At 37.9% G+C, this 23,314-nt stretch overlaps 2 protein-coding genes and 1 pseudogene across 2 annotated transcripts; 2 read left to right on the forward strand and 1 right to left on the reverse strand.

Annotated features, from left to right (window-relative positions):
* Positions 1–378: 378 nt before the first annotated feature.
* Positions 379–14,255, forward strand: LOC103713735 (11-beta-hydroxysteroid dehydrogenase A-like). The gene is made up of 6 exons (XM_039130951.3): positions 379–749; positions 12,231–12,423; positions 12,503–12,588; positions 12,857–12,988; positions 13,076–13,240; positions 13,349–14,255. The coding sequence occupies exons 1-6, from the start codon at positions 465–467 to the stop codon at positions 13,634–13,636; spliced, it is 1,149 nt and encodes a 382-aa protein (XP_038986879.2). The 5' UTR covers positions 379–464; the 3' UTR covers positions 13,637–14,255.
* A 3,317-nt stretch (positions 14,256–17,572) lies between these two features.
* Positions 17,573–18,010, forward strand: LOC120112238 (secreted RxLR effector protein 161 pseudogene; annotated as a pseudogene).
* A 2,947-nt stretch (positions 18,011–20,957) lies between these two features.
* On the reverse strand, positions 20,958–21,404 carry LOC148700261 (uncharacterized). The gene has a single exon (XM_088709722.1). The coding sequence runs from the start codon at positions 21,402–21,404 to the stop codon at positions 20,958–20,960; it is 447 nt and encodes a 148-aa protein (XP_088565848.1).
* Between the last annotated feature and the right edge of the window lie 1,910 nt (positions 21,405–23,314).

Genomic DNA, 23,314 nt, shown 5'->3' on the forward strand with positions numbered 1-23,314 from the left:
TAAAATCAAATGTCTGATGTTGATACAAAACAGTATCTCAAGCATCTTATTAATATAAACAGATATGTACAGCCGCCCTAATAGAAAGCCTGGGGAACTTGCCCTTCATTTATTTATTGCATTTGCAATGAATTGATCCTCGGGTTGGTGGGAGCCTTTCAAGTCATCGCTCCGGGACTCGGCTTCACCTTCTTCCACGACGCCCACCGTTGCGTCTCACCTCGCACAGATTCAAGGCAATCAAATCTCTCTTCGACCTCTTGCACAGATCTCGAAGCGGTCATGGCGCGATTCAACGGTCGACGTCGCGAAGGAATGTGAATCATGCTTTCGCGCGAAAGATACCACCCGAACCCACCCCCTCTCGGGACTTGCATCAGAGACCCCATAGATGCGTCTCGTTGGAGCTGTACGCCCGCCGCCTGTTGAGCGGTATCAATTACCGGGCGGTGCTCGAACAGCGGATGTCTTTAAAAATAGGCTTCCACCAGCCATGCAATGTCATTGATACAACAAGAGCACCGCGGCAAGCCTCCATAGCTTCTCTCTCTCTCGCTCTTTCTATGGATTTCTTCAATGGCTTTCTTAGTGTTGTGATGCACCTGGCCATTGCTATATTCCTTTTAGCCTACTTACCAGTTAGGTTGTTGTGGAGAGTTGTTCGATGGATGCTTGTGAGGCCTTTCTCGGAGGAGGACATGAACGGAAAAGTTGTTCTCATCACCGGAGCTTCCTCCGGCATTGGTGAGGTGAGTTGCACTGGGCATCTTGATTTAAGGTTCATTGTAATCACAAGGGTACTACAAATGGCGAGAGGTGACCCCTATACTTCTTAGTCCATTTGTTCTTTAAAAATTCCTTATATCTATATCAGCAAGTCTGGGCAAACATTTTATGAAACGACCTCTCTAGCTCATGTTGCTTCATCTAATAGATGTTCCCCTTTGTTTTTCTTTGTTGGGAAGCCGTAAGCCTAGCTTTGGTTCTTTGGCACAATATTTCTTCTCCAAATATTGAGACTAATGTGGGGCCAAAACATGTTTTGCCACCTTATCTTTCCGACCATGGAAAAAGCATCAATCGAATTGGATTTTATTCTTCAAATTAAACTGGTTTTCTTCCCCTTTTTTTTTTTTTTAGGTACATAAAACTGGTTTTCTTCGTTGTTGCTTAAGGAAAGACAAACTAGTAATAGACAATGTTGCATTAGTTGCATAGATGATAACCAATAAATGACAGGTACGAACGGTTAACTTCCAAGAAAGAGACTTCCGTGCTTAATAATAACTCATTAATACAAGAAATTAATGGGCTGACATGATCTACTGACTGAGCAGATCCGGTCAATGATATTCTTCCACATCTTGTTGATCTTTCCGTCACATAAAATAAAAGGAAAGATCATGAGGCCCGTCAGAGCCCTTCTCGTGGGAAATTATTCGTTCTCAAATTCTAGCACAGTTAGCACAGTGATGGACCAGTCCAAAAGCAACCGGCCTAAGAAGAAAGCAACAGAAAAAAAAAAAAAAAGTCTATAATTTTTATGAGCAGTTTAGGAGAGAGAAAGAGAGAGAGAGGCCGTCTCCTCCTTTTCTCTCTCTTCTTTCTTCTCTCTCTTTCCTCTTCCTCCTCCTCTCTCTCTCTCTCTCTCTCTCTCTCTCTCTCTTTGGTAGGTAGAGAATATCAAGCCTTTTTCTCCGTTTTGGACTCGATTTAGGCCACTTTAACCATTACAAATATTTGGAAGGAACATCAAACTCGATGTGAATCACTTTGACTACAACGAGTATCCAAAAGAATTATCAAACTCGATGTGGATCGTTTTATTTGTTTTTGTTACTAATTTGAACCTAGCCGATGTCTGTGACCTTAAGGGATGATGGATCACTTTATTTGTTTTAGCTTTGCGTCATGAACATCGGGCTCAATCGCACCACCCCTTCGCCCTCATCTCCTCCTCCTGTCTCCAAGAATTCTCACCAGCTCTAGCGTCAGGCACTTCTTCACACAACCGTGCTCGCCCCCCGATACTGTTGACTTCATCAGAGCTCCTGTTTGGGGTTTGACATTAGATGGTGGAGAGGTGGATGTGAGTGGAAGCGACCGACAGCGGTTGGGACTATATGAATAGCGGTCACGTATGCCGCCTCACTTTGAGAGATATTTCAGAGGATAAATTATATCCTATAATTCATGCATCTTATGGTCGTGCATGCCGATAATCATAGTCGTTCCTTTTTATAGCGGTGCACTAAGATGTGCTCTTGATGAATAAAGACTATAGAAACGAGCAGATGTGATTGGTGATATGTATGGCCATATGGTGCATGTAGTGTAAGGTATAATTGCTCATCTTGGAGGGCGGAGCGGCTAGGCAAATCTAGAGTTTCTTTGTTGGTTTTTATTATTTATTATTTTATTTGCTGGAAAGCATAGTTGATGTGATGAGATATTATTGACTTGGTCTACCATTGAGTTGGTAGATTGGATCTACCCAATAATTTCTCCATCAGCATGAGTCTAGCGAAAAAAATAGTAACATATATGAGAGAGAGATATTGATTTTACATACAAGTTTACTTTCATATGTTCTAATTTCCTAACTAGGTGTTTGCATTGACATACTTACAAGTTTTCTTTCATATGTTCTAAATTTCAAATTAGGTGTTCTAATAGTGCAACTATTGCTATACAAGTACCTGTTTGATAGGAATATAAGACCTAGAATAGAGTTTTGTACCAGTCAAACATTATTTGAAACCCGAGTATAACTATAACTATTCTATTACCATAACTATAACTATTATTTGATAGGAATAGGGTCTTATCTTCATTTTTATTACTATAACTATTCTATATTTACCCTGAAATGGTGTTGTATGCATTCTTTATTCTTTGTATCAATTTTTTACACTTGTTTTAGGTTGTACCATTTGTTTAATTTTATATTATCGATTATAATATCTAAGTATCATAATACAATATGATAATCCATATAATGATCAAATAGAGTGCTACTAATATACTAGAAATATCTTTATATTTTATATTTTTTAATATCTAATTTTACATTAATCTTTCACATAATATTATATTAAAAGTTGTACAAATAGAAAAAATATAGCATAATATAGATAATACAAATAATAATTGCATATATCTTAGTACATGATCCTGTATGTGTTTAATAATAAATAGACATTTGCACTTATGACATCGTATACTAACATATTTTCTAACTATCATTCATATTTTTTGTAATATACTATATTATATTGCAAATATTAATTATCATATTATACTAAAATTGTCACGCTCCAAATTTCGATCATGACACAGCCGTGCTATTGCAAAGTTAAGTATACAATAACACAACCACTTCAAAACTTCAAATCAATTATGAACAATTTTATTCATGAATATTATCAAATGTTTCATCATTAAGAATTGATATAGAGCTTCTAAAAATATTAGCATTTAATATTTCATTTTTTTTTAATCCTGAAGCATGTTACGCTCCTTGCTCCTAGCAATCCTATTTATCTGTAAGAACATAAATGAATGGGTGTGAGCTATAAAAGCTCAGTAAGTAACTATGTATAATCTTATCAGATCAAGTATAATATTTTGCATGCTAGTGCACTATTTTAAGAAACTAACAGTTGTAACAAAATAAGAATTTCATACAACATATAATCAAATCAGTCATAAAACAATGTATGTCCATTCATGCATGCTCATAAATATGATTATGCATCATAAAACTTTTGCCATTATTCCATCCTTTAAAATTCATATTCTTAGATGGTAGTGTAGCTATGGCCGCTCTTATTTTCATGACAAAGCCTTCACCTCTATAGGATCATCTTTCAGTTATAATTACTCATTGGCGGGGGTCGTAAAGCCAAGTTACTTTTACCCACTAGCAGGGTCCTATGCCAAGTTACTCTTATCCACTCGTGGGGGACTTACATGGCAATCTGAGAGTTTTTAAATCATATCATTCTTTTCATAAATCTTATTTCATAGATACATTAAAAAGTGAATAATGGCATCATATGAAATTCATGATCATGCTATAAACTTTAATTGTCGTGCAACTTTTATATCATCATAAATTTATGCACATAGCATGATAATCATGATGAATGTCATCTATTTAAAATCATGCAATATTTGCTAACACATATTTGATTTTAATTTTGTGAAAACATAAATAATCAAATACAATTTCATAATCAAATATAAGATTATATTAGGGTCACCTTAATTTGCTCACCAAATGCCAATTTTTCAATACCTAGCAAGATCATTAAATTAGATGTCACTTGCACATTTGATTTTTATTTATGTATAATCTTAAAGTCATTTACATCCCATCCATAGAACTCAATTTTATTTCCAGATCCATAGCCTAATTCAATTTCTGGTTCAGGCTTGTGGCTCAATTCAATTTCTGGGTCAGGTCTAACCTACTTTCTGGTTCGGATTTAATTCAATTTCTGGTTTACGTCTAGTTCACCTTTTGGTTTGGATTTGACTCAATTTCGGGTTCAAGTCTAATCAATTTTCTGGCTCAGATTTGATTCAATTACTGGTTCAGATTTGATTCAGCTTCTGCTTCAGATCTAATTCAACCTCTGATTCAGGTCTGATCCAGCTTTTGGTTTAGGTCTGATCTAAATTCACTTCTAGTTTAGACCCAAATGCCCTCTGGTTCAGGTCTGGGCCCATTTGCATTCAGGCCCGAAGTTTAATTAGGTTCTGGATTAGGCCCTTGGCCGGGTTCAGTTACTAGGCCTATTTGTGTTCAGGCCTAGAAACACAATTAGTTAATTTATAATTATACATTTTCGGTTCTAATAAATTTAAAGAGGATCTAGCCTCAAACTATATTCAATTTAGTCCCTCTATTAAAATTCGTGCTCTTCAAGCTCAGTTGATTTTGGGTTTAAGAACACTGGGCTCGAACCAGGATCCAGCTCGACCTCAAGCTTCTAAAGCCAAATTCATTTGAAGCCTACCGCCGAAATCAGGCCCATTTCGGCCCACAACATTTTTTTTCTTATTTTTTCTTTTCTTTTCCTTCTTTTCCTCCTTTTGTTTTCTTCTTTTTCTTTTCTTCCTCCTTCCCGAACCTTCCTCTCTCTTCTTCCTTTTCTTATTGCTCTCTAGTGAAGGGGGTTTTCCTTCCCCATGGACAAGGAGAAGCCGGCCGAAGCTGGTGGTGCATGCTGGTCTGCGGCCAAGCTAGCGGCGCCCGCATGGTGCGTGGATGGCCTCGCGGTCGACCCAACGACCCTCGTAGTGCCCCGAACCGGCGACGTCCTCGGTTGGAGGATAGAGATCCTCTTTTTCTCCTTCCTCTCCGATTCCCTCCGGCTGAGATCAAGCCGATTCCACCCATGGAAACCAGATTTCACTCGAGCTGAGGACCCTTCCATGAATTAGAAGGTAGGTATGCATTTTAGGATTTTTAGATCTAAGATTTTGATGGAAGGGGAAGCTATAATTGAGTGGAAGAGAAGGCTCTTCGGCATGGGCCGTCCATGGCCTCTGGTTGACCGAGCTAATATCAGATCACGGCTGCTCACGGGTGAGATCTTCTCAGATCACGGCTGCTCACGGGTGAGATCTTCTCCCTCCCTCCACTACATCTTATTTCTACCCTTCTCTTATTTCCATTTTAATTATTATACTAGATTGACCGAATGTAATTCTTGAACACGGGTGATAGAAAATTTACCTAGTTTCGAGGAGCTGTGAAGCTTTTCCAGGGAGCTATTGTGACTCCTCCAATGGCTCAGTTGTGGTGACGAGTTTGGGGTGTCTCCTCCATTGCTCCGGATTCGTCTCCTTTGCAAAGAAAGAAGAGAGGGTAAGAGGCAGTGAGAGGATGGTCGATGGAGTCCCTCTCTGAGGACTCTATAGGATTTTATAGCCCTCGATCAAGCTCAGAGAGGTGGTGACCATGGCTGTTAGGTGGTTATAATTGCCTCAACAGCTGACGATCTCCACCGTTATCTCTCTCAAAGTTTCCAGATGGGTCGCTGACTATGGTCTAGATCGGCCCATTTGGCCCGGTAACTGCATTCTTTCCTTTTTAAAAGAAATTTCGTCCTCGAAATTTTACATACTTTAATTCTTAAACAAATTAAGATACTTAGTTTTTTATTTAATATTTTACTAGGCTTCCGCTGCGCAACTCTAATCGAGCTCTACATGTCTAAGGCTCAGTCTCAATTTGTATGAATTCTAACTTTCTCGTTTAAGTGATAAGATTTTTAAATATAACATCTATAAGAATAGCTTTCTTAAGAGACGATATCACATAAAGGCTGGTTCAATTCTTATGGTGTATTATAAAGGGATTGAAACCTAGAAGATACAAAGAGGTCAGAAGATTTACAATTAATTGACGCATGACATTTGTGGAATTACCTAGAATGATACTTGTCATTATTTGGTCACTTGCACCAGCATTTTACTGAATCAATGTAACAGCCGAGCACCAGATTCAGTAGGTTCTGAGTCGTTCTTTTTATTTGGATAGTTCCGTGCCAAATGTCCATGTCGTCTACAAGTGAAGCAGACTTCCATCTTCTTAAAACAAAGCCCCCCATGAGTCTTGCCACAGTAGGTATATGCCTCAAATCTTTTCTTCTTATTTGTATTATCGTTGTTACTCAGACTTCCTATCATCTCGGGTCTATTCTGGTCACTCCTTTTTTTTCTAATCTTCTCAGTTCTGCTTCAACCTTCAGAGCCCTTTTTAATACATCCCTATAACCGGTGAAAATCAGAGCAGACAATCGGGATCGAATTTCGTATCTCAAACTTTGCTCGAATCGGTTGGCATTGCTCCTTTCGAACTCTATCATCTGAGGATAAAATCGGCCTAATTCATTAAATTTGTTGGCATATTTCAGTACAGTCATCCTATCTATCTGCCTCAAAGATAAGAATTCATTTTTCTTCGACAGTTTGATTGACTCTGGAAAATACTGATCATAAAAGAGTCCTTTAAATTCTTTCCATGTTAGTGGCTCATCTTCTCGAATGCAGCTGTCATGATAGTCCACCAGAACTCTGCATTTTCTTGCAGCATAGGAATAACCAATCTGACTTTTACTTCATCGGAATACTGTAGAGCATTGAACATCTTTTCAATTTTTTGAATCCAGGTCTCAACAGCCACAGAATCAGCTCCACCATCAAACATTGATGGGTTGAGCCTACGAAATCGCTCATAGTAGGATTCCACAGATAGTGTAGGTTGAGAGGCAGTTTGCATCTGTTGCTGCTGCTGAAGAAGTTGGGCTACCACCTGGTATACACTAGCAATATCTGCATGGGTGGCTACTGTATTTGGAGCTTGCTCCACCAGCCTATTGGTCGCTCCTCGAGATCTTAGTCTCCCTCTCGGAGTACCTAATCCCAAAATTTTTGGCGTAAAGAATTATGACATGCAAAGTCATTGCATCCCTAAAACTTGATCCTTTCTATTTACAACACATAGTATGTTCTTTTGATCTCCTTCAAAATAAGGTCAACCTTCCAATCTTGGATTTAGATGCCATAATTCTTTACCCAATAAATTAATTGCTTATGATTAATTTCACACAAAAATCATAATTGGCTTAATGAAAATATGTGAGAGCATTAGCATCAAATACTTTTCATAATTCCTAATTCTTTTCTTCTCTTAACTTTGCCCATAATTTAATGATCAACCTTTATCTTAGGAATATCTTCCATCATAACTATGTCATTCAAATTCTTCATGCAAATTTATGTTTCAACAATAACCTCAACAATATTGACAAAAGACCCTAGATCAACTTATAATTCTAAACTTTGATTTGAAATTTCATATACATCATATAGTCCCCGATAAACATGAATAAGATCTATTATTTGGATCCAAAAGCGATAAGATCATATAGTCCCAAGTGATCATAACCTTAAGCTATGATACATTTCTATTGTAAACCCTAGTGATCTTAGACTTATTCTTTGGTTCAAATTTTGTTACAATCCCATGTTATCTTAATCTAAGCTGTGATAGTTTTTCAATCACAATTCACAATGATCTTAACCTAAGCTTTGATAGTTTTTCTGTCACAATCACGTCCCTAGAATGACTTGTATTAGCCCTACATTCCTTCTTTTTGTTGCTCATTGTCACCTAAGACAATATAAACCAAAATTATTATTTTATTCTTTTATTTTTTTATTTTATTATTATTATTATTATTGTTATTTCAATTACGTGAAAGCTAACTTAACTACCCATTTTCATGATTAGTCTTAAACTTTTTAATCATGGCTAAATCTATATCTCTGATATCACTAAATGGCACGCCCTAAATTCGGATCATGACAGCCGTGCTATTGCAAAGTTAAGCATACAATAAATGCAGCCACTTCAAAACTTCAAATCAATTATGAACAATTTTATTTATGAATGTCATCAAATGTTTCATCATTAAGGATTGATACAGAGTCTCTAAAAATATTAGCATTTAATATTTCATTTTTTTCATAACCCTGAAGCATTTCTTGCTTCTTGCTTCTAGCAATCCTATTTATCTGTAGGAATATAAATGAATGGGTGTGAGCTATAAAAGCTCAGTAACCATGCATAATTTTATCAAATCAAACATAATGTTTTGCATGCCAATGCACTATTTTAAAAAACTAACAGTTGTAACAAAGTAAAAATTTCATACAACATATAATCAAACCAAGTCATAAAACAATGTGTGTCCAATCATGCATGTTCATAAATATGATTGTTTATCATAAAACTTTTGCCATTATTCCATCCTTTGAAATTCATACTCTCAGATGGTAGTATAGCTATGACCGCTCTTATTTCCATGGCAAGACCTTTACCTCTGCAAGATCTTCTTCCAGTTACTATTACCCACTAGCGAGGGTCGTAAAGCCAAGTTACTTTTACCCACTAGTGAGGGTCTTATGCTAAGTTGCTCTTACCCACTGGCATGGGACTTACATAGCAATCTGGAAGTTCTTAAATTATGTCATTTCTTTCATAAATTTTATTTCATAGATACATTAAAAAGGTGAATAATGACATCATATGAATTTCATGATCATGCTATAAACTTTAATTTTTGTGCAGCTTTTATATCATCATAAATTATGTACATAGCATGATAATCATGATGAATGTCATCTATTTAAAATCATGCAACATTTACTAACACATGCTTGATCCTAATTTTGTGAAAACATAAATAATCAAATACAATTTTATAATCAAATATAAGACTATATCAGGGTCGCTTACCTTAATTTGCTCACCAAATGCCAATTCTCTAATATCTAGCAAGATCATTAAATTACATGTCACTTGCACATTTGATTTCTATTTATTTATAATCTTAAAGTCATTTGCAGCCCATCCATAGGACTCAATTTTATTTTCGGATCCATACCCACTGGCATGGGACTTACATAGCAATCTGGGAGTTTTTAAATTATATCATTTCTTTCATAAATCTTATTTCATAGATACATTAAAAGGTGAATAATGGCATCATATGAAATTCATGATCATGCTGTAAACTTTAATTTTCGTGTAACTTTTATATCATTATAAATTATGTACATAGCATGATAATCATGATGAATGTCATCTATTTAAAATCATGCAACATTTGCTAACACATGCTTGATCCTAATTTTGTGAAAACATAAATAATCAAATATAAGATTATATCGGGGTCACTTACCTTAATTTGCTCACCAAATGCCAAATCTCCAATACCTAGCAAGATCATTAAATTACATGTCACTTGCACATTTGATTTCTATTTATTTATAATCTTAAAGTCATTTGCAGCCCATCCATAGGACTCAATTTTATTTTCAGATCCATAGCCTAATTCAATTTCTAGTTTAGGCCTATGGCTCAATTCAATTTCTGGGTCAGGTCTAATCTACTTTTTAGTTCGGGTTTAATTCAATTTCTGATTCAGGTCTGGTTCATCTTCTGATTCGGGTCTGACCCAATTTCTAGTTCAGGTCTAATCAATTTTCTTGCTCAGATTTGATTCAATTACTAATTCAGACCTGATTCAGCTTCTGGTTCAGACCTGATTCAGCTTCTGGCTCAGGTTTGATCCCGCTTTTGGTTTAGGTTTGAGCCAATTTCACTTCTGGTTTAGACCCAAATGCTCTCTAATTTAGGTTTGGGCCCATTTGCATTCAGGCCCGAAGTTTTAATTAGGTTCTGGATCAGGCCCTTGGCCGAGTTCAGTTACTGGGCCTATTTGTGTTCAGGCCCAGAAACACAATTTGTTAATTTATAATTAAATCTTATCGGTTCTAATTAATTTAAAGAGGACCTAGCCTCAAAGTATATTCAATTTAGTTCCTCTATTAAAATTCGTGCTCTTCAGGCCCAGTTGATTTTGGGTTTAAGAACACTGAGCTCAGACCAGGACCCAGCTCGGCCTCAGGCTTCTAAAGCCAAATTCATTTGAAGCAACCGCCGAAACCAAGCTCATTTCGGCCCACAACATTTTTTTTCTTTTCTTATTTCTTTCTTTTCCTTCTTTTCTTCTTTTTCTTTTCTTCTTTTTCTCTTCTTTTTCTCTTCTTCCTTCTTCCTTCTTCCTTCCCGAACCTTCCTCTCTCTTCTTCCTTTTCTTATCCCTCTCTTGTGAAGGGGGGTTTCCCTTCCTCATGGCTCAGGAGAAGCCGGCCGAAGCTAGTAGTGCACGCCGGTCTGCGACGAAGCTAGTGGCGCCCGCATGACACACGGCCGGCCCAACAACACTCGCAGTGCCTTGAACCAGCGACGTCCACAGCCGGAGGATAGAGATCCTCTTCTTCTCTTTTCTCTCTAATCTCCTCCGGTTGAGATCAAGCCGGTTCCACCCATGGGAACCGAAATTCACTTGAGCTGAGGACCCTTCCATGAATTGGAAGGTAGGTATGCATTTTAGAATTTTTAGATCTAAGGTTTTGATGGAAGGGGAAGCCATAATCGAGTGAAAGAGAAGGCTCTTCGGCATGGGCCGTCCATGGCCTCTGATTGACTGAGCTAATATTGGATCACGGCCACTCACGGGTGAGATCTCCCCCCCTCCCTCCACTACATCTTATTCCTACCCTTCTTCTCTTATTTCCATTTGGATTATTACACTAGATTGACCAAATATAATTCATGAACACCGGTGATAGGAAATTTACCTAGCTCTTAAGAGTTGTGAAGCTTTTCCAGCGAGCTACTGTGTCTCCTCCAGCGGCTCAGTTGTGGTGACGAGCTGGGGGTGTTTGCTCCTCCATTGCTCCGGATCCGTCTCCTTTGCAAAGAAAGAAGAGAGGGTAAGAGGCAGTGAGAGGATGGTCGATGGAGTTCCTCTCTGAGGACTCTATGGATTTTTATAGCCCTCGATCAAGCTCAAAGAGGTGGTGATTGTGGCTGTTAGGCGATTATAACCGCCTCAACAGCTGGCGATCTCCACTGCCATCTTCCTCTCAAAGTTTCCAGATGGGCTGTCGATTATGGTCCAGGTCGGCCCATCTAGCCCGATATTTACAAAAATATTCATATAATATAATTGGAAATACAAATTAAAAATAACATATGAGCACATGATATTCTAAATGGAATGCATTATTAATTATAACAAATTGCGATACTGACATTTCAATAATTTTTTTGCCTACATAATAAGATTATACCACATTTTGTTGTATTTGATAATATACCTTTATCTCATACTTATTACAACAATTCTCCAATATTGATATTATAAGACGAAATGTGCTATGAGAGGCTAGGAGCAATTTTGCCGTTTCAATAAAATTGGGCAATGTATTCGACTTTTTCAGCTTATTCGAAAAACAAACCTAACAACATCTCAAACTACTATTTTTGGGTATAAGTTTTTGACAGCGCATAAAAATCTAATATAAGCATGGCAAAAAGATTTCTACAAGGTGTTTTTCAATTATATACACGGAAGAACCTTAAAGAACAGACAGAAAAGAATTCATGGATATAAAAGAAAGCATGCCAGCTTCACGCAGGCAAACTTGAGGCCATACCAAAGTTTTCAACCTAAAATACGAACCATCCTCCTAATCTGTTCATTGTGAGGTGCTCTTCAGTTTCCATGCACAGATGCACCAACTTGTGCATTTGAGCCTTAAAAAAGTTCTCACTAAGCTTTCTTCGATGATGTTGCCAGTGCGTTGCTTACCAATATGCTACGAGAGGGGCATCTCTGGTTCTCGTTGCAAGAAGAGAGCATGCTCTCAAATCGGTAGCTAGGACTGCAAATGAGCTTGGGGCGCCGGAGGTGCTTGTGAAACCTGCTGACATCTCCATCCCCGATGAATCAAAACGGATCATTGAAGAGACTATTGCTCACTTTGGCCAATGTAGTCGATTTCTAATACATTAATTCTCCAAATCTCTTGGGGGAGTTGAACTGATGAGCGTAAAACTTCTGTGTTGCAGTGAATCACCTCGTTGTCAATGCTGGTATTTGGAGTAGCTGCCTCGTTGAAGATATCACCAACATATCTGCCTTCACGCAAGTGATGGTATAGCATGAAACAGAACTCTTATTCTAAAACTTGGGCTGCATCGTATGTTTAATTGAAATTTATCGCTAAATATTTCATTTAATTCAAGTCTTAAGAATATGATTGCTAAAACATACAATTTTTTCCAGCATATATCATTACATTAATTTGTCTAGTTTGTTAAATAAATGTCATCTGTACAGTTTAATCACCAAACTTCTAATACAATTTAAGAATAAAATAGTTGTCAAAGTATTGATCACTATTAACCACAAGATTCTTTCAGGATGTAAACTTTTGGGGCTCGGTATATCCAACTTATTATGCGATCCCTCACCTCAGGACTAGCCATGGAAACATCATCGTGACAGCATCAGTGGCTGGCCATGTTCCTACCGCAAGAATGGGCATCTACAATGTAATGGAAAGACAGACAAAATAATAATTTTGCACGCGAAACGCTTTTTGTTTTGGTTAATATATAGAATCCATGGATGTTTTTCAGGCAAGCAAGGCAGCAGTGATCAGGTTCTATGAGACCTTGCGATCGGAGCTCGGCTCGGAGATCCGGATCACCATCATAACTCCAGGCTATGTTGAATCAGAACTCACCAAAGGCAAAATTGTCAAGAAAGACGGTGAAGTAGGCGTCGACGAGGAAGCTAGAGATGTATGTTATCAATCTCTAAACCATAATTTGATAGTTATTCAACACAAACATGCATTAAAGGAGTGCAATCTGTGGTGTGAACTATACTGATGTGTGATCAAATGACAGATCCAGCTTGGACCGCTTCCTGTCGGCCGCACAGAGAGGTGCGCAGAGATCATTGTTGATAGTGCATGCAACGGTGATGAGTACGTGACCTGGCCCTCCTGGTTCAAGCCATTCTATGCGGTCATGTCCTTTGCTCCCGAGGTCGTGAACTGGTTCTCCCGTACGTTCTATGTTGCTAAGCCAGGCGCCACTTCGACCGAGACCCTGAGCAAGAGGATCTTAGAGGCATCAGGAGCCCATAAATTTTTCTATCCGGCTTCAATTCGATCGCCTGTCATTAAAATATAGATATGAATGAAGGTATCTCTGATGCCACTCTGAAGAAGTGAAACCATGGTGGTTATGGATGTCTTTCTTATAACATCAGATGGAAGTGGGAATCATTTGTGTAGTATTTTTCGGTGCTTAAGGTAGACGTGTGATTTCACTCTTAAGAAACAAAAAAAGCGTCGAGTATGGAAACATGTGATGTGAGGGGATAAAAGGGCATTCAAACAACATGCCATATTTGCTAGCTATAGCTACAGAATATCAGTGTAGAAACCTTACAGATCACCCTTCGGTACTGTAATCTGATGATAAAATTTAATTAGAAGTTCTTTCACATTGGAAGCATGCCTCCGTTAATTTGTAATTTTCTAGAATTTTCTAGAATGTGCAAAAGATATTTTTGATTGACTGAATGTGCAGAAGCATGCCTCTTTGTATTTTTTAGACTTTGGAACTTGTTCAACCAGCTGGAATAATGTTCTAGAGTTATCCTAATCTACTATGAATAAGTAGTTCATTGTAGCCTCATGTGGAAGTAAAATAGCCAAGAACTTTGCAAATGCAGCAGCTCTAATGTGTTTGAATCATTGTAATCAGCTCCTGTTTTGAATGAAAACACTGCAGAAAATTCATTCTACTAGTGTTCTGTTTATCTTCATGACTATCAACAAATTTGGTATTTGAGCCATCTTTCATAATGGCTTCAGAAAATTGTAATACTCTTTTTACATATTCTTCATGTCAAATTTCTATTTTTGATGGAGAGCATTATGACTATTGGAGCTCTCAAATGGAGATGATTTTCATCTCGCAAAGATACGAAGAACCGCCTCGATCAGAGACAACTTCATCTTCTGCGGAAGCAAAAGAAAAAGAATACAAGAAGAATGTCAAAAAAAAATGCTACTGCCTTGAGGATAATCCAGCAAGAGGTAAGCAAATCCATCTATCCTCAAATTTTTGGCATTAAGAAGGCAAAATATGTATGGAAGACCTTGAAAAAGGTGTTTCAAGGGTTGCATAAAGTAATTTCCATAAAGCTGTAGACTTTTTAAAGAGAATTTGACAATTTGACAATGAATGACAGTGAACTTGTTAAAGATTTTTTCTCTAAGGCTGCTGAAATTATTAACCAAATAAAGAGTTATGGTGATATCGTCCCTCAGAATTGTTGAAAAAAATACTTAGAAGCTTGCCACAGAAATTTGAACATGTAGTTGTGATTGAAGAGACTAAAAATATCTCTAAGCTCAGGATGTATCAATTGATGGGTTCTCTTGAGGCGCATGAGTAAAGAGTCGGCTGGTATACTAGTTAACCGTTGGAGCAAGCTTTTCAAAGCAAGATCAAATTGCCAGAACAGAAGTTATCAAGAATGGAGCAAGAATAGAGAGGGGCTTCATTCCAAAAAAGGGATCTTATAGCAAAGCAACAAAGATCTAGTAATTTTGACTTTTATTGCTCTATTTGTAAGAAGTCTAGCCATGATTCTAAGGATTGTCGCTTTAAATGTACTAGATGTAAAAATCCTAACCATTCTGAAAGAAATTGCTACTATAAGGATAAGGGGGAAACCTTCGGAGATAAAAGTGTAGCCAACTTCTCGAAAAAAAATGATGATCAGTTGTTTTACTCATGTATGAATGTTGGGTATGGGAAAGAAGACTCGTGGTACTTAAACAATGGCTATAGCAACCACATAATAGGAGACCGGCAGGCTTTTGAGGAGCTTGATGGAAAATTTATTTCTCAAGTAGAGCTTGGTGACAGCAAGAAGGCGAATATTGAAAGAAAGAGAGTCATTACATTCCACACCAAAGAAGGTAATAAAAAATATATTCATGATGTCTTTTATTCTCCAGGATTTACAGAAAATCTTCTTAAGGTTGGACAAATGATGAGGAAAGCTTATAAATTAATTTTTGATGATGATCGCTGCGAATTCATTGATAATAAAATCAATCAAAAGGCGGCTATGGTAAAGATAAGCTTGAATAACATTTTTACTGTCAATATGAAATCAGTTTAGAATATTGTTTTTAAAATTGAGAATTGATGAGTCCAATCTTTGGCGTTTGAGATATGTCCATTTGAATCACACGAGTTTGCAATTGTTAAGAGAAAGAACATGGTGATTGGACTTCCTCTAATTAAAAGGAAGAACAGAGTTTGTGAACGCTGCATATATGGAAAGATGCATAGACTTCCTTTTCCCAAGACAACTTGGAGAGCCCGTGCACCTCTTGAACTTGTACATGCTGATATCTGTGGGCCAACTCAAACTCCATCTTTGAGTAATAAACGATATTTCTTACTCTTTGATGATGATTATACTAGAATGATTTGAATTTATTTTTTTGATAAAAAATGAGATGCTTTCTCTACTTTTTTGAATTTCAAAGCTTTTGTAGAAAGAGAAAGTGGCTATCAAATGAAGACACTCAGAATTGATTGTGGAGGAGAGTTTATTAACAAGCCCTTTCTTGATTATTGTAAAGAAAAAGAAATTCAAAAGCAGCTCATTATCAAGCGCACTCCTCAACATGATAGAAAGAAAGAATCAAACAATTGTGGAGATGGCTCGAAGTATGTTAAAAGAAGGGACTTCCCAACAAATTTTGGGTTGAAGCTGTCAACAAAGCAGCTTATATTCTCAATCGCTCTCCAACTAAAGCCAATCGCAACATGACTCCTTTTGAAGCTTGGCATAACCATAAGCCGATAGTGAATCAATTTAAAATCTTTGGTTGCATAGCTTATGCCCTCATTTTCTCTCAAGGCAGGTACAAGTTTGACAAGAAAGGTGAAAAATATATTTTCATTGGCTATAGCAATAAATCTAAAGGCTATCGACTTTACAATCCAAAGACAAACCAACTTGTGCTATCAAGGGATGTTATATTTAACGAAATGGCAGCATGGAAATGGAAGGATGAAGTCACTCAAGCTCCTGCAACATTTAAATTTCTTGAGCCTGTTGCAAATCAAGAAGAAGTTCATTCTCGAGCATCTGAACCCTCTCAACATGAAGCTAATACATCTAGAAGCATGCCTCAAAGTGATGATTTATATTCAGAAACTCCTGCAAGAAAGTATTACTCGATAAGTGTTATGGATGAATCATGTAACGTGGCTCCTTTTACTTGTGAACCTCAATGTTTTGAAGAAGCTGCAAGAGAGGAAGTTTGGAGAAAAGCTTTGAATGAAGAAATGGCAAGCATTAAAAAAAATCGTACTTTGGAGCTTGTGGACGTTCCAAAAGGAAAAGAGGTGATTGGTTGGAAACGGGTTTACAAAACTAAGTATAATGAAGATGGTAGTATACGAATGCATAATGCTCGATTGGTATCAAAAGCCTATTCACCGCAGCCTCAGGTAGACTTCAATGAAACATTCTCTCCCGTGGCATGAATGGAAACCGTGCGAACGGTTCTTGCTTTGGCAAGCCAATTGGAATTACAAGTGTTTCAGCTCGATGTTAAATCAATATCTCTTAATGGTGAACTAGAAGAAGTCTATGTCAAGCAACCACAAGGCTATGTGGTGAAAGAAAAAGAAAAAAAAAGTATATCGGCTTCGCAAGGCTCTTTACAGGTTAAAGCAAGTTCCCAGAGCATTGAATAATAAGATTGATTCCTATCTTCATCAAAATAGATTTGAAAAAAGTCAATCTAAACCATCACTTTATGTGAAGAAAATAGGAGCAACAGATTTTTTGGTTGTTTGTCTCTATGTTGATAATCAAATCTATGCGGTATTGATGCTAAAATGATAAAACCATTCAAAGATGCAATGATGAAAGAGTCTGAGATGATAGATTTAGGGATGATGAAGTATTTTCTTGGAGTTCAAGTGAAACAATCAAAAGGAGAGATTTTTATCTCTCACGAAAAATATATTGCAGATTTGGTCAAATGTTTTAATATGACATTTTGCAAACTAGTGGCAACACCTATGGCTCTCAATGAGAAATTGCAACAAAATGATGGGGCAGAGAAGGCTGATCCAAAAGTTTATCGAAGTCTTGCCGATTCCTTGATGTATCTCACAAACGCAAGGCTAGACATACTACATTATATAAGTCTAATTTTTAGATTTATAAAACAACCAAGCAAGCTACATTTTGTAGCAGCAAAGAGAATTTTACGCTATTTACAAGGCACTAAAGAGTTTGGGATCAAGTATGTAAAGGAAGAAGATAGCAAATTAGTTGGTTTTACTGATAGTGATTGGGCAGAAAGTCTTGATGATCAAAAAAGCACATCGGGCTATAATTTTTGTTTAGGATCAGACGTGATCTCATGGAGTTCAAGGAAGCAAAGTTCTGTTGCATTATCATCAGCTGAAGCTGAGTACATAGCAGCAAATGAAGCTGCTCGTAAAGCTATTTAGCAAAGAAAAATTTTTACTGATTTGTAGCAAAAAGTTTTAGAACCAACAACCATGTTTTGTGACAATATATCAGCTATTGCTATGACTAAAAATCCAATTTTTCATGCAAGATCAAAGCATATTGAGTTGCATCATCATTTCATAAGGGATATGGTAAGGAAGAAGGAAATCTACTTAGAGTTCATCAACACTAATGATCAGCTTGCAGATGTTCTCACCAAAGTTATATCTTCTAAGAAGTTTGAGCAATTCAAGAGTCTTTGAAAAGTACAAATTAAGAGGGGTGTTAAGAAGTAATTTGTAATTTTCTAGAATGTATAGAAGATATTTTTGACTGAATGTTCTCTAATTTGGATGACTCTTTGTATTTCCTAGACTTTGGAACTTGTTGAACCAGCTAGAATGATGTCTAGGAGTTATCCTTATCTAATATAAATAAGTAGTTCATTATAGCAGCAGCTCTAATGTATTTGAATCATTGTAATCAGCCCCCATTTTGAATAAAAACATTCTACAGAAAATTCATTCTACTAGTGTTCTGTTTATCTTAACAACTATCAAGTCCTTTTCATCCCACTTTGCTTTCGTTGCCTCCAACAGCCTCTAAGTCCAGCTGCAGCCAGGGGTCCAGCCTGGCTGTTTAAAGAAATGCAGTTCACTGAGCTACAATAACTCTCTGATTCAGGAGAAGGCAATGCCTAGTGATAAAGCCCACCCTAAACTTTTCCTTGTTAGGTTACTTTGATTGGATCCTAGTTTGATTGATTTGGAGGTAGAGTTTTGGGTAGCATTCCTTCAGTTATTGCTTGGACTTCATTAATTTGGAGGTCTAATGGGAGCATGAAGATGGGAAGCGGATGCCCATTTTTCAACTTTAGTTTCTTTGCTTAAACATTACTAAACGATATAATTTTGCTTATTTAATGGATAAGACAAAGCTTACCTTGTTTTTCTTAGAAAAAAATTGAGAAACAATTCAGAACTTTGAAGCAATTTATGATTCTGTGATGCAATATTTTGATCTTTTCTATTTGTAAGATGTGCCATCTATGAGTTAGACATGTATGTTTCTTTATTGATTAATACACTTTTGTTAGACATAAAAAAAATTTTGATAGCATTATTGCTTGCTTTGTTTTCTCTCTTGTTAAATTGGAGTAAGGAATACCTGCACAATTGACAATTTACTCTAAGGACACAAAAAAGAATCCCAAAGTTTTTAAGTTTGTTGAATATTAAAAAAAAAATTCTTGTGTCTTAATGGTGTCAGTGTTATTTTTCTACTACATGTAAATTATAGGATAGCGATGAGGCAATATGTTCTTGTAATGACTAACTGGGGAGAGAAGTTTGAGCTTCATAATTATTCTTCTCGGATGAAGACATTTTTTCTCCCTTTTATCCCCTTTTTTTTGTATCATATGATATGATAATCTTATACATGGTTAGCCAATTGAAATTATAGAGCACTGGGGAAGATGGTTATAGTTTGATACTTTTCATGGGTAGTAATCATATCGATACACTTCGGAATTTATGTTGTATTTTCCTTCCGTAAAAGTTAGTCTTTGCCTGTAGATTGCTTTTATTTTCTATTGAAAGAGAAAAACACCTTTATTAGAGCGTGTAACTTCAATGCCTAGGATGTATTTAAGTGTGCCAAGATCTTTCATTGAAAATTAATCTTGGAGGAAATATTTAGTGGAAGCAATAGAAGAAGGATCACTGCGAGTAATGAGTATATCATCAACATAAACAAGCACAATGGCGATTTTCTCAGTTTACAGGCCATACATGGAGACGACTCCGACACAGGGACACTTCCTAGGACACCACTACGAACTAAAGTACTCAAACGATCACAAGACAGATGACCATGTAGACGATATCATAGATCAACCAAAGAAAAAGAGGAAGACACACCCACGCAAGCAAATCCAGTTGTCTTTGGATTTGAGGGTAAAGAGTAAATAAACAACAACTGATTGAGTGAAACTAGCCTGAAGTAGTGCAATAGAGAATTTGAAAGACCAGTTACGAGAGGCTTGTTTAAGACCACATAAGGATTTGTTGAGGCAAAAGACTAACTGTTCTCCTTTCTTCCCCTTTTGAGAAATCTAGTGGCAGTTGTGTGTAAACTTCTTTATGTAAATCACCATGAAGGAAGGCATTATTGAAATCAAGCTGGTATAGATACCATTGTTTGGCGGCTGCAATTACAATAAGACAATGAACTGTAACCAATTTGGCAACAGAAGCAAATGATTCATGGTAATATAGGCTTTCAGTTTGAGTGTAGCCTTTAGCAACAAGCCTTGCTTTATATTATTCAATACCACCATTGGACTTGTATTTGATCTTATATACCCATTTACATCTGATGGCATGTTTGCTTGGTGGAAGTGGTGTCAGGGTTCAAGTGTGATTAAACTCTAAGGCCTTAATTTTATCGGCCATAGCATCACACCAGTGAGCATGTTTCATTGCTGAGAAAAAGGACTTGGGTTCCTGAGAAGAGAAAATGGAAGCTAGAAAAGCACAGTGAAGGCTAGATAATTTATCACAAAAAAGATAATTTTAGAGTGGATACTTAGTACTTATAATCACTATGCCGCCTTTCTTGTCAACCGAACCTTGCATGCACTCTTCCCTTCCAACCGAGCCGTGCATGCAACCAATTACTCCCTGCCTTGCCTTTCTAGCCTCGGCTCGCCTTGCCCTTCTTGTGGCATTCCTTATGGCTTTTGTCGTGTCTCCATTAGTCCTCCCCCCTTTAAGACCGACCATGTCCTCAAGCTCTAGCTCGAGAAATTGCTCCTTGAGAACTTGGATCATCCTCGGCTGCAAGTCTTCTCCATTGAACCAAGGCTTCGGTTCTAACTTGGCCGCCTTTTCTTACTTGCCTATACTCCAATATCTTCTTCGGTTGAATATCAACCATTCCTTCCTAATCCACCATTGGCAAGTCATTGACAACCTTGCTTGGATCTCCAACTTTCCTCCTAAGCCATGAAACATGAAAAATCGGGTGGATGTGAATCCTAGTTGGAAAATCTAACTTGTAAGTAAGTTGTCCACACTTCTCCAAGATTTGATAAGGACAAAAATACTTAACCCTCAATTTGCTAAGAGCTGCCTTGGACAAAGCCTTGTGCTTCCTTGGTAGGTACTTAAGATAGACCCACTCACCCGGTTCAAAAGACTCAATGCTCCTTCTTTCGTCAAAGTGCTTCTTTATTTGCTCTTGAACCCTTGCCATGTTCTTCTTGAGCTCCTTGAAGACTTCATCTCTTTCTCTAAGCTCCATATCAACTAAGTCATTAGGTAAGCTCCCCACTTCATAGGTCACAAGTGTGGGGGGCGGCCTTCCATAGAAAGCCTCAAATGGTGACATGTTAATTGAACGGTGATACGAGGTATTATACCAAAATTCTGCCCAAGAGAAATGCTCCTCCCACTTCTTAGGATATTGGTGCATATAACACCTAAGATATTGCTCAAGGTCTGGATACGGCTCGCATCCTTCAGGTGTCGACTCGGCTTTAGTGTATCTAGGGCCGGCCCGAGCCTTAGGCGATCGAGGCGGTCGCCTAAGGCCTTGGGCCAATGGAAGGCCTCCGGGAGGCGAAAGGAGCAAAGAGATTGAGAGAGGGAGAGAGAGGAAAGTTTCTGTGTCTGACCGTGACCAAAAGGAAGCAAAGGCCCCATATAAAACGGGAACAGGAGCTGGCTACGAGTCTTCCCCCTTGATGGAAGGGAGGTGGAGAGTTTCCTGGCCTGCAGAGGGGCAATTTGGGAAGTTGGGGACAGTAGTTTTGTTTTGGGTGGAGAGAGAGAGAGAGGGGAGGGATTTGGTTGGCTTGATACACGCCTGAAGCCACTCTTATCTTTCATCCCTTCTCTTTTTTGGTTTTGGTCTTGGTTTTCCTTCCCTCACATTACCCCTGATCCAGCTGGGCCATCGGGAAGAAAGATAGGGGGATTGGAGATGGACTTCTTGGAAGGTGGAGATTCTTTTAATTTTCTCCTCTGGGTTTCTTCTCCCCTCTTGGGTGGTAGAGAGAGAAAAGGAGGGAGGGGGTTGAATGGCTGCTGTGCTATGATGTTGCAGTTGCTGCTTGAGTACTCACTTGAAGGGGAGATGGTGGGATGGGACTTTTATCAGTTTGATGGAGTGAATTTCCCATAATGCCCCTACTTTCTCTTATAGAGAGGTTCCTTTCTGAACAAATTCTTTTCTTTACCTTGACCATGAAGTGCCATGGGATGACCTTTTCCTATTCGGCTCTTGCTTGACATGGTAAACAGTATTGCCAAGCATTATCTCAGTTATTTAATCAGTTTCATGGCCCCTTTTTTAGAGAAATTACTTTTATGTGCTTTCATTTAAGAATTATATTAAATTGAAAAGGCTTTTTATCTATCTTTGTTAGATTCATGTATCTTTGTTGAAATAGTGTCCTTGATAGCTATCTATTCCCATATCTTTTTTTAAGTATTTTATATTTATTAAAAAAAATTATTATTAAAAAAAAGAGGTCTCATTCATTGGATTTGCCTTAGGCCCCCAAATGTATTGGGCCGCCCCTGAGTGCATCAGAAACTGACTTTCTATCTTTTCTCATTGAAGTCGACTCGATCACAGCTGGAGTCGACTCGTTCTCAATGTATCAGAAACTGACTTTCTGTCCTTCTTGTCGGAGTCGACTCGCTCACAGCTGGAGTCGACTCGGACTCAGAAGCTTTGAAAACTCGATCTCTGACTTGGTCCTCGGAGTCGACTCGGCCTCAACGGGAGTTAACTTGGTCTCAGTACTGCAGAAAACATTTCTCTTCATTCTTGTCGGAGTCGACTCGTCCATAGCTAGAGTCGACTCGGTATCAGTTGGCCTGGAAGCAGGTCTTCTGTCTTTTCGCAGGAGTCGACTCGCCCTTAGTCGGAGTCGACTCTGGCACTGTATCTCAAAAAATACTTCTCTGTCTTTGCTCTATGAGTCGGCTCGGTCTCAGTCGGAGTCGACTCGCACTCTGCACTCTGAAATTCTGCACTCTGCTAATCCATCAGGAGTCGACTCGCCCAAGCTGGGAGTCGTCTCGAGGGCGTGCCAGATAGCAGCCTTTGTGCCAGAGTCGCCTCAGAAATCCTTGGAGTCAACTCGAGTGCAGGACAAAGGCTAAAATAGTTCCAAACATTGTAGAAACTAAACTTAAAATCCCTGAACCACTCACTTGCACTTATTAGTATAATATGAAATATACTTAAGTACTTTGGGCTCATCAAAATCAAAATAGGGGAATAACAAT

The sequence above is a fragment of the Phoenix dactylifera genome, chromosome 13, assembly GCF_051530095.1.
Source record: "Phoenix dactylifera cultivar Ajwa chromosome 13, Ajwa_hap1_PhDact_Kaust_v1.1, whole genome shotgun sequence".
Taxonomy (NCBI): domain Eukaryota; kingdom Viridiplantae; phylum Streptophyta; class Magnoliopsida; order Arecales; family Arecaceae; genus Phoenix; species Phoenix dactylifera.

What these genes read in the sequence shown, in the direction of transcription:
- LOC103713735 (XM_039130951.3), top strand. Translation starts at nt 465, where the DNA reads ATGTCTTTAAAAATAGGCTTCCACCAGCCATGCAATGTCATTGATACA. An exon ending in CTTCCTCCGGCATTGGTGAG is followed by an intron (nt 750 to 12,230) that starts GTGAGTTGCACT and finishes TGATGTTGCCAG; the next exon opens with TGCGTTGCTTACCAATATGC. An exon ending in TATTGCTCACTTTGGCCAAT is followed by an intron (nt 12,424 to 12,502) that starts GTAGTCGATTTC and finishes TCTGTGTTGCAG; the next exon opens with TGAATCACCTCGTTGTCAAT.
- LOC148700261 (XM_088709722.1), bottom strand. Translation starts at nt 21,404, where the DNA reads ATGTCACCATTTGAGGCTTTCTATGGAAGGCCGCCCCCCACACTTGTG.